General features: G+C 41.1%; 1 protein-coding gene across 1 annotated transcript; it reads left to right on the forward strand.

The window, feature by feature from the left end:
• The first annotated feature begins 526 nt into the window (after positions 1–526).
• On the forward strand, positions 527–2,580 carry LOC147896305 (S-type anion channel SLAH2-like). The gene is made up of 4 exons (XM_087382350.1): positions 527–1,063; positions 1,179–1,949; positions 2,136–2,167; positions 2,261–2,580. Exons 1-4 carry the CDS (start codon positions 569–571, stop codon positions 2,532–2,534), a joined length of 1,572 nt encoding a protein of 523 aa, XP_087238476.1. The 5' UTR covers positions 527–568; the 3' UTR covers positions 2,535–2,580.
• Positions 2,581–11,562: the final 8,982 nt, after the last annotated feature.

Consider the following 11,562-nt stretch of genomic DNA (forward strand, 5'->3'; position numbering starts at 1 on the left):
TTTTACCATGTATCTAATTCTTAACCCCTTTTTTTAAGCAGGACTTGCGATGATTCCCTAATATAGTTTTTAGTGTGGATTTCACTCTCAAGGTGTTAAGATTTGACCATGTGGCCAACTCTTAACCATACTTGAAAATTCCTAAACTATTTGAAAATTCCCAAATATTTTAGGGGGTGCTTTAAAACTTATAACTATCTACTCCAACTATTCCTCTCAAGGAGGTATTGAGTTTGCAACCTGCCGTGTCACAAACTAGAGCTCTAAACACTAATCCGTCCAAAGTTTTGATCATACTATATGGCCACAATATCGCCAATCGTCCGATCTTCTCCGCCTTCTTCCATAGTCGATGACGATTGTCACTGTTGTCATCACTTCACCAGAGGACACAGACACACACACATGTCACACACACGGCGCGCGCGCGCACACACTGATTTCATCTCGTGGGTCTTTATACATTTGTCATATGTTATCATCTACATCCTAATGTCTTCCCTCTTATACACGAGTCTCAAAATCGACCAATGCATTCACCCTTTCTTGTTGGATCGATTTCCGTCCGATGGAGTCTTCTCCGGCGTCGCCTCCCGGGAACTTGGCCACCAGAACATATAATACACAAGCCAACAACGTGAACTCCTTGTGGAGAACTCAATCTGCCACCATCAATTTCGCCCAGAACGCCCACCCTCTTCTTCATCAACCCACTCGCCATAACTCTTTCCCTTCTTCTTGCTCGAACACTACAACACAGATTGTGCCTGATCTGCAGCCTCAGCCTGTTGCAGCTCCCCCTCCTTCCTCCTCCCAAGCTCATCATCATTCAGCTCCCACCAGCTCCAGTTACTCTCTCTTCAGAACCCGCTCCGATAATCTCGCCATCTCCGTCCTTGGCCCATCCAGCATTAGACAGAACTCCCTCTCCTCCAAAAAGAATGACGACTCCCTCCCCTTCCACCACCTCTCCCCATCTCCTCTCCACCCTTCCGTCACCGAACGCGTCCCTGCCGCTCGCTACTTCGACGCCCTTCGAGGCCCCGAGCTTGAACTCCTCAAGGTGATGAATTTTCTTCACTCATTGTTCCGTTTTATCTTGGACCAACTTTGCTCCTTCAGTCCCTAACTTCCCACGATAATTATCCCTAACTTCCATTGTGGGCGTCATCCTGCAGACATCTGAGGACATCTTGCTTCCCCTCGACCAGACATGGCCCTTCCTGTTGCGTTTTCCCATCAACTCTTTCGGCATATGCCTTGGGCTTGGTAGTCAATCCATCCTCTGGAAGACATTACACACCAGTTCGTCAATGAGCTTCCTGCATGTTCCCAGCTTCATCAGCGTCTGTGTCTGGGTTCTAGCTCTTTCTAGCCTCCTCGTCATTTTCTTTACCTACTTGTTCAAATGTGCATATTACTTTGAAGCCGTCCGACGAGAATTTCATCACCCCGTCCGTGTGAACTTCTTCTTCGCACCCTGGATTTCCTGCCTCTTCTTGATTATTGGACTTCCGCCACCCATTGCAACTCCCATCCACCCTTATTTGTTTTGGTTGTCCATGGCACCGATATTTCTGCTGGAATTGAAAATTTACGGACAATGGCTCTCGGGGGGAGAGCGAAGATTGTCTAAGGTGGCCAATCCTTCCTTGCATTTGTCTATTGTGGGAAATTTCGTGGGCGCCATCGTGGGAACCATGGCCGAAATGAAGGAAGTAGCCACATTCTATTGGTCTGTGGGTCTAGCTCATTACTTAGTACTCTTTGTCACCTTGTATCAAAGATTACCTACAAACGAGTCGCTTCCCAATGAACTGCATCCTGTATTCTTCCTCTTTGTTGCGGCGCCAAGCACAGCAAGCGTGGCGTGGGCCGGAATCAGTGGTTCCTTTGACAACACTTCCAGGATTTCATATTTCATAGCTCTCTTCCTTTTCACATCGCTGGTGAGCTTGATTAATGTTCTACATAAGCTCAAGAACTAGAAGTTTTGTTCTTTGATGAACCGATTTCTGTTTGAATTTCATCGATTATTTTCGAGATCTGCTGAAGACTAGAGCTGTTCTTGACGACGCAAAATTTCAACGAAGGCTTTCAATTCGCTTAACTCTTTCTTATTTGTACTCCTGCAGATTGTTAGGGTCAATCTATTTCGCGGCTTCAGGTACTGCGCCCACAAGCCTAGAATGGCCTACATCATTATTCTTTTCTCCATTCAAAATAGATTCATAGCGATAAGCCGCGCCTTCGATTGCAGGTTCACGATTGCATGGTGGGCGTACACATTTCCGACGACTGCAGTGGCGATCGCTACAGTCAAGTATTCAGAAGAGGTCACGAACGCGTTCACGCACGGGTTAACGCTTGTGCTTTGCGCGGGATCGAGCGTGGCGGTGTTGACGGTCCTTCTCCTCACCATATTGCATGCGTTGTGGTGGCGATCGCTCTTTCCTAACGACATGGCCATCGCCATAACTCGGAAGAGGCACAAGCCCAATTCCAAGGCTAAGAAGAAGGCCTCTCAACCTTGAGCCCAAATTACAATAAATAGAGATGAGAGTAATCGTATGTTTTCACTTCGGGGATGCCCGAATGCTGTTGTTGGTTGTTCCTTTATGAAACATTTTTCACAATATTATCTTATCTCAACTTAATCGAGAGTGTTGTAGGATTTATAAAAAATAATTGGTCACAAATCACAAACTTTCAGTTATATTGCTCATTGTTTCACCATTGATAAAATGTTGCATCGAGTTTCACCTTCATTCCATGCTCTCCTTCTTCTCTCTAGGATCAAATGTTCAAGGAGAACACATGTTTAATTCTACGGCAAATCTGCTAGCACAAAATATTGTGAAAAAAGCCCTTACCATCCTACCCCTCGTCGAGTCTTTGCCTCCCTTGCCCTCATTGTCCTTTTTTCATAGATTATCACATTGCATGGCTCCCTAAAAAGCCTTTCCTTCATCGTCTAGTTCATAAGACTAAACCGCGGAGAGCTCCATTTGTCCACTACCCTTTGGACAAAGTTATTCTACACAAAAGTAGAGTCCTATGCACATCTAAAGGGGCTTTCCACGCAAGATTAAAATCCCATCTTTTGACTAACAACGACGATGTTCCAGAAGAGTAGTGGCTTTCTATCTTTAGAGCTGAGAAGGATAGACAAAGTTCGAAGGTGCACTTGACAACCATCAAGCCTCAATTTTTTGAGCATAATTATTGCCTTTCGAACTATCATATCTACAAGGAGAGCCCACCTAAACATGAGATGTCCATCCTATTTGCATGGAGCTTTGTTCTAGAGAGGTACATGTAGTGGTTGCAACTGCTAAAGACAAAGAGAATCCTAAATTCATGACCATGGAGTGGGCAAGCTATGCACAGGAGGCTCTGGCCAAAGTGGGTGAGCAACCTGAGGGTCTAGGTAAAAACTTCAAAGAGTGGAGGAAAGAGCAAGGGTAGGCTTTTTTGGGTGCTGAGAGAAAATTTAAAGGCTAGTTTGAGCTATTGGGTGCAAAGTCTCAATCCACTAGCAAAATGTGCACACCCATGCACTTGGAGGGTGCATTGGAAGGTATTCACGATATTGTAAGATGCACGCATCATTGGGTAGAGTAATTTGTTGGCTAATGTATTGCATGAAGGGTCATTGTTTGCTTGGGTGCAACCATTTTTGTGAGTTTCAGACCATTTTTTATATATAGGTATCTTACGGCCTGACCCATAACTTATGCATTAGTCAATGAAATTTGATAAAATTTGTCTTCAAGTTGTAGTACACATTCAAATATCGAACATGAGACCAAAAAATAATGGAATAAAGGTTTGCAACAAGACCGTTACAGCATTATAAGTGCTATGTTACAGGTGAAGCATGTATCCTGAAGAGTATAGGATATAACAATTAATTCAAAAACATTAAAATTTTATTCTACAAATACATGCAACCAAGTAATCATTCAAAACTACACTATGTGAGCTTCTCCTCAACCCAAGAACACACCTTATTGAGAATCTTAAGTATGGTTTAAGGGGCCTCCAATTTTGTGCTAAATTTTTCCACACCCATTTGAGGGCACGCTCCATAACTTTTTTTTGATTTGTTGAAAACCAAAATGGATTGAAAATCTGGAACCCACACTAGTGGGACACTGCATGGTGGTCTACAACATTGATAGCTGGTGATATTAGTATCTAGATTCACCTTGGAATGGAACAATTTGAAAAGGTGCAATTTGTGCACATCCAAAGATCTTTTAATAAATTCAACACTATTTACGATTTTGTATTGGTTCTTTTTCCATGCACTTGCATGCTATATGGCTCATAAGCATGTCAAAGGTCATTGTATTTCATAATTTATAGCATCAAACCCTATAGTATGCCCTTTGGCCTATTTGTATTTTGAAGCAATTTGGGCAACATTGCAAGTCTTGCTTAAGGGCAACCGATATATCCAATTTTTCTAACGTGTATCGACAAAGGGGGAAAATCGCGACGGTTGAAAAATTTGGTATCCCCACACATTTTCAAATTTGTTCACCTCCCATCCTACAAATCTTTGAATATTAAAGTGCATCCTCATCCTACCACTTTGCAAAGTACATTCTCCTCCTGCCTCCCTATAACCCGCCCCGTGCCGAGGCAACTCAACGTGACCTTATCCTTTTGGTTTGCCATTATCTTCTTTACTCGAGTAAGTTATCTTCTATTCTTTGCTTGCCTCACAAGCTAGCCGGTCTCTATTTTGGCGGTAGCTCATTAGTCATCTCCATGGTGTCAATGGCAAGATGCATGGCTTGCAAGAGAACCAGACAGAGGATGCAAAATAAGAAAGCTAAAAATCTTGGTCAAGGCACAAGGAACAAATTGCGGGGCAAGAAAAGAAATGGCACATTATCAAAACAGAAACGGAAGGCAATTTTTCAACATTGGCGGAGGGAGAAACAACAACAAGAAGAATACTCCTTGCATAGCAATAGCAAAAAGTGATTGTAGATGCGCACATTAGATCATTGCCACCGAAGGAGAAACAAAGACAAGAAGAAGACTCCTTACAGAGCAATAGTACGAAGCGATTGTAGATGCACGCATTAGATCATTGCCATCGGAGCAAAGAACACGAGCTGGTCTCACATTTGGTGGGACCATTCGAGGAAGCAACATCAGGCCATTCAGATGAATATCAGTCTCAAGTCCTCACAAGCTTTAGCTTACACCATGAAATTTAAAGATTGGCATCCATCCCAACACCTCGGAAGATGCACGCCCAAGAGATGATGCTCTCTAACCTAAGAAATGGCCTACAAAAAGTGAAAGGGGTGCATAGCTTAGATCAACTACCTAAAAAGGGGCAAAGAGGGCGACATTGGCTACGTTGGTATTTTCTGAAACAAAGGAGAAATGGCTTGGGCACACAATGTCAAAGATGTTGTCACTTAGAAGGATCAACATGACTCCAGCGGTCAGTTTGCAATGGGAAACACTCGCGGGACCTGCAAATCCTTGAAAAACACAGCAACACTCTTCAAAAATATGCACAAACTCTCAAAACTCACAAACAGAAGAGACAGAACAAGCGTGCTAGGTACAATCTCCCCCTATAGGAGTGGTGCTTTCCTTCCACCTCCTATGTATTTATGTATATATCTCCAAAAAGCTTCCGAGCAAAAATCATACAAAAGCCTTTGTGCTTTCCTCCATGCACCCTTTTATAAAAAGCCCATCCACCTTCTAGAATAGCTGGCTTTTTCTAAAAATAAAGCTTTTTCTAACTTTAGTTTATACACTTAGCCAAGCCATTAATATTCCAAATTTCAAATATGTACATAAGCTTTTGTAATATCAAAAATTAGGCATAAGCCTTATTCATCCCCGCATCACTAGAGTTGCGCCTATGTGCCCAAAATATGGCGGATCATGCCATCGCCCGATCAATTACTCTTCCCTTGGATTCACATGATCAATAGTAATGAAATATTTCAAGCATAAGATAACCTTGGAATTAATCACCATAATCAATCAACCTTTCAGTATTATAGCAATGCAAAATCAATAAATCACATATGAATTGTGCACACATGCGACACATACCATCTCATGGTGCACCTGATGCTACACATGAATAAAATCATACAGATGGTGCACACATGCTACACATACCATCATCGTGTAAGTGGTCACACAATGCTACACACTCATATAGCCCGCAGCCGTATATCCAGCCATGTAGGAGCACACATGCATCACTATGGAACAGCGAGCACACATGCATCAACTGTGTGACAAAAATGCCAAAAATATTGGATCTCACTAAACTAAATACTGAAGGATTAAATTAATGGGATAATTCCAATTCTCGTAACATCCCTCTTGCCTTAAAATGCAATTGGCCTCAATTGCATGACAAAAAAATAGTCAATAAATCAGGGTACCGATGAAAATATTGCTCGGGCATCCACTTAGCATCCTCAACAAGGTGGTTCTTAAATGTAAGAAGATAAATAGGATATGAGTTTCCACATCTTGTTTGAGTGATTTGTTGATCAATTATTTGGTCTGGCTCTGAGAGCTGGGTCTCTCCTTGAAGCAACAGTGCATTGTCTAAAATAGGTCGAAGTGGTGGGTCTCCATGGAAGGTTTCAGGAGGTGCACATGAAAAGAATTATGAATTTTCCAATCGGGTGGTAATTCGAGCCGATAGGCATTGTCATTAATGCACTCCAAAACTTTAAAGGGACCATAGGATTTAGGAGCAAACTTAACTATAGGGTGTGTCTCAATACTCTTAAGTCTCTTAAGTCTGCACTTCTCAATATGTAGCATGACTAGGTCACCTTCAGCAAATACAAGTTTCTTTCTACCCTTGTTTGCATGTGCAGTATACACAGCTTGAACATGCTCGATATTCTTTTTGACAGTAGCCAAAATGTTAGAGAAATCTTCAGTAAATCGATCAGCAGCCTCTACTTGGTGCTTAAGGTGGGTCAATGGAGTAGGAATGGTCTTTCCATATACAATTTGGAATGGAGATTTGCCTATAGCAGAGTGCTTAGTGTTATTGTAGGCGAATTGTAATATGTGTATAAATTTGTCCCTCCCTTGGTCATCTCTTTGCACATCAACTACTTTTGCAACCCAAAACTTCACATTCTCATATTCATCATCCGATGGCCGAACCACAACAAAACAATCAACCTCTATATCTACTTGTGGCATAAACTCTCTCTTCTTCGGTCCACAATATGGACGTGGGAGTAATGATACAAAATCATTTTCAAAGACTGAAGCTGGGCGCAAATCGTTATGAACATTTGGCCAAAACATATTGTATTCTTCCTTGACATCCTTTGAGCCTCGCATTCTCTCAAGGTCCTTTATTAAATTTCGTGTCTTGTTAATTACAGTGGTAGTGTGTTCTCTCCAAGTAGGCTTCGAATCAGGATATCTCTGGAGCATTTCCTCTTTGTATATAATAAATGCTTTTAATCCATCTATTTCACAATTAGACCTCTCATTAAATTCTTATATAGGAGTCCATGTTGGATACCTTTCCTTGCTGGGAATTGAAGTTAAGAGACTGTAAGGTTCTTCAGGTTCCCATTTTGTATCATGAGAATACTGTTGCCATTGCATTACGGGTTTTTCATCTTTAAAAAAAAAACGAAAGTAGTGTGGATTGGTATGACCTGTTAATGCATCACCACCCGTTTGTATGAAAGGTAGAATGAAGCTCTTCCAATCATACATTCTTTCGAGCCTCTCACATACTGTACTTTCCTTATGACCACCAACTTGCCTGCCACATCTTCTTACCAAGTCATCTATTGTCTCCACATCCTTGCATTTAAGCTCCCTTGAGACTGTGCTAAAAACCTGATCGATATCCTCATGTGTATGCCCAACATACAAAAATCCACATTCGACCTCATTGAAGATTCGATGAGCAACTAGCATGGAGCAGAAGGCAAACATAAGTACATTCTTATTTTCTCGCCAGCAATTATCAGCTTGTATTCTCAAAGTCGGTGGCAGGCGACCTTTTTCTGCATGTACATTGCGAATTGCCTTCATAATAGATGTTACAACTTGATTGCTATCATGTAGATGCAAGGAATCAATCCATATATCTGCAAAGAACTTAATTCCATGCACTAACACTCCACATAGATGTGTCTTTAGAAAGTGCTTTCCTTGTAATTTAGGTGGAGTGGCAACAAAACGAGGCAATGTTGTTGTATTCTGATCCATGCCATCTACAATAAGGCACATGTAGTCATCAGGATGCGAAATAGCTTGCTCCTTCCAAAATGCATATTTTTGTCTGGAATGTCGAATAAGGTCATGATGAGATTTTCGGTTTTTTTTGTATAATTCCCTTTGATTTGGACATGTTGCACTCTCAATCGCTCGCTTTAAATCATCACAGACATTGCACTTTGACATTTTTTGCCTCCTTGGGATTTTAACATATCCAAAGTTCTTCTTCCAAAGAGTATACAAAGTATGAGAAGAAGCTACAGCATCCCCTCTTTGCCTTTGCTTTTCTGCAATAGAGTCAAATACTTCGAGCTTTGTCAAGCCCATTGGAAGGTGCATTTCAGTGATCGCGTCACCGTTAGGGAGTTTGGTAGATATATGGGGTTGAGGCAAAGCATTTTCATGTATGAAGTCTTGTAAAATTGCTGCTGCCCTGACAGTTGAGATTCTTGATTTGGACCTTCCTCTATTACCGTGAATGCTAAATTTGTTGCCGCCCTTTGCCTTGGTGACTAAATCCCAATATGTACCATGGGATAATCCAGTAATATTGCGATATGCCTTATTGCAAATCCTTTTTCCATTTACGAGAGGTTTTACCTTTTGTCTTGAACTTAGCCTTTTATTGCCATTCTGAAGAAAGCAAGAGAGACTTGTGAGAAGGTATTCATTTCTTTCGCTTCCCCTTCTTTGCCACACGTGTCCTCTACATTCCCTGATGTCTGCAAGATCAATGAAGCGCATACATCTTCGCTTGCAACATAGATATCCCAATGCATTTAACATGTTCTCCTCCTTCATTACTCTCTTCCTCTTTGGTTGCTTTTGTGGATCTGCCTGGATTCTCTTTCTCTTCATGCATATGTATGACCGTTTTCGTTCCTCGTGCACATTGTTATCTGTATTTATGCACTTCTTCTCCTCACATTTGTTTGTAACCAAGCATCCATGATTGGTCGTTGCATCCTTGTTCATATCACAATCAAAGTTAAATACTGAATAATCCTCTGTTGATCTCATCCTCATTTTTAACATACTCTTAGGACCATTCAATGAATTCAATATTCTACGAGAGTATTGAGAACCTTGAAACTCTTCCACTCCTGAGAGAACATCACTCATTGGGACATCTTGCATGGCTTTCACAAATCCACAACCTTGATTGACACCAGGTTTGTTAATATGCATGAACTCATCCACACTTGACAAGACATCGCTATTGAAACCTTTGCCCTTCTCACTGTGCAAGAATTCATCCACCCCAGATAAGGCTTCGCTTCTAAAATCATTTTGTTTCTTGGAACCAATGAACTCATCCACTCCAGATAAGATGTCACTTCTATAATTGAGTATATTGAAATCATCCACATTTGAAGTGATAGAGCCTGGCACATGGGCACGCTTTTTAGGTCCTTTGATATTGTAGTATGCGTTGTCTTTATCATTGAAAACCACGTGCCTCTTTCTCATGTTTAAAAATTGCATGCTCCATCTCATATTCTTGCCTACCTCATAGTAGGGATCACATAAGGATGTTATGTTATCAACCATACCATCATCAGTGACTTTTAGAATCCTCATCTGCGCAAATGACCATTGCTCCACTTGTTCAAATCCCAATACTTCACCTTCTGCTACAATCTTATTTGCAAATGATCTCATTTGTAAAATGTCCCCTATAGTAAAATCCAAGGTGGTGCACTTTGTATTCTTGATAATGTCTGTTGCATAAGTCTCATCTTTGTCCCATGCTATAAATGATTTGTTGGATGTATTGTAGGGCATAACATCTCCAAGTGTTTCCATATCTCCACATTTATACTTTAGCTCAACATGTGCGCTAAGAATCTTTGATACAGTAACTGCTACCTTATCTTCGCCAAGTCTTCGAAAGTGGCAAAGTGAATTGGGATCACTATCATGGATTGTAGCAAATGCAACTACTTCTCTTTTGCTACATAAAATCACATCCATCCTTGGAACAAAATCTATAGCCATCTCCTTTGTGAGAGTCCTTCTTCGCAAGCAAGCTGCAGTGGCAACAATTACATAAATATTAGTCTCTTTTTAATAATCTACTTATTTATTATAATTTTTAATTAGTACTTAATTTATTAGTGGGAGAAGTTATTCGATCAAGTACTCATCACATGGACATGCCAAGTTATCCTTTGCATGGTCAATCAAGCATTAAATACTATTTTTGCTCTAGTGTCATGCACATCCGTAAAAAAACATGAGCCTACTAGGTACGTTAACCAATCAAGCACTAATGGGATGCGGGTGCCACTTTGCATGTAAGTCAATTCCACCTAGTTGAGGTGTACAAAAAGTGTTGTGCCCATCGGATATGCTTTGCATGGTCCATCGAGCATTAAATACTATTTTTGCTCCTGTCATGCACATCCATAAAAAAAACACGCTGCTAGGTGTGTTATCCGATCAAGTACTTATGCGATGGGAATGCCACTTTGCATGTAAGTCAATTCCACCTAGTTGAAGGTGTGTGCAAAGTATTGTGCCCATCCAATATGCTTTGCATTGTCGATCAAGCATAACACACTATTTCTGCCTTACTGTCATGCACAACCATATAAAAACACGGCCATAGGTGTGTTATTCAAATAAGTACTTATAAGATGGGGGCTCCACTTTGCACGCAAGTCCGTTTTAACTACGTTGAGGTGCGTGCAAAGTATTGTCACCATCGGATATGATTTGCATGGTCGATCACGCATTATACACCATTTTTTCCCTAATGATATGCACATTCGCACAAAAACATGCCATTAGGTGTGTTATCTGACCAAGTACTTATCGGATGGGTTTGCCTCATTGAGAACATTTCAATACCACCTAGGTTGAGGCGTAAAAAAATTTTTGTACCCATTGGATATCCTTTGCATGGTCAATCGAGCATCAAATACTATTTTTACTCTAGTGTCATGCACATCCGTCAAAAAACACGCTGCTAGGTATGTTATATGATCAAGCACTTATGGGATGGGCGTGCCACTTTGCATGTAAGTTGATTATACCTAGTTGAAGGTGTGTGCAAAGTATTGTGCCCATCGGATATGCTTTGCATTGTCGATCAAGCATAAAACACCGTTTTTGTCTTAGTGTCATGCACATTTGTCAAAAAACGCAGTCCTAGATGTGTTATTCAGACTAGTACTTATCGGATGGGGGCTCCAGTTTGCACGCAAGTCTGTTTCAACTAGGTTGAGGTGTGTGCAGTCACCATCGGATATGATTTGCATGGTCGATCACGCATTATACACCGTTTTTTCCCTA

This window comes from Dipteris shenzhenensis, chromosome 12 (assembly GCF_047967505.1).
Source record: "Dipteris shenzhenensis isolate YYH24624 ecotype China chromosome 12, Dip_SZ_1.0, whole genome shotgun sequence".
Classification (NCBI taxonomy): domain Eukaryota; kingdom Viridiplantae; phylum Streptophyta; class Polypodiopsida; order Gleicheniales; family Dipteridaceae; genus Dipteris; species Dipteris shenzhenensis.

Excerpts from the sequence above, each read along its gene's own strand:
- LOC147896305 (XM_087382350.1), top strand. The coding sequence starts at position 569 with ATGGAGTCTTCTCCGGCGTCGCCTCCCGGGAACTTGGCCACCAGAACA. Across the intron at positions 1,064-1,178 it reads CCGAGCTTGAACTCCTCAAG|ACATCTGAGGACATCTTGCT; the intron begins GTGATGAATTTT and ends GTCATCCTGCAG. Across the intron at positions 2,168-2,260 it reads AATCTATTTCGCGGCTTCAG|GTTCACGATTGCATGGTGGG; the intron begins GTACTGCGCCCA and ends CTTCGATTGCAG.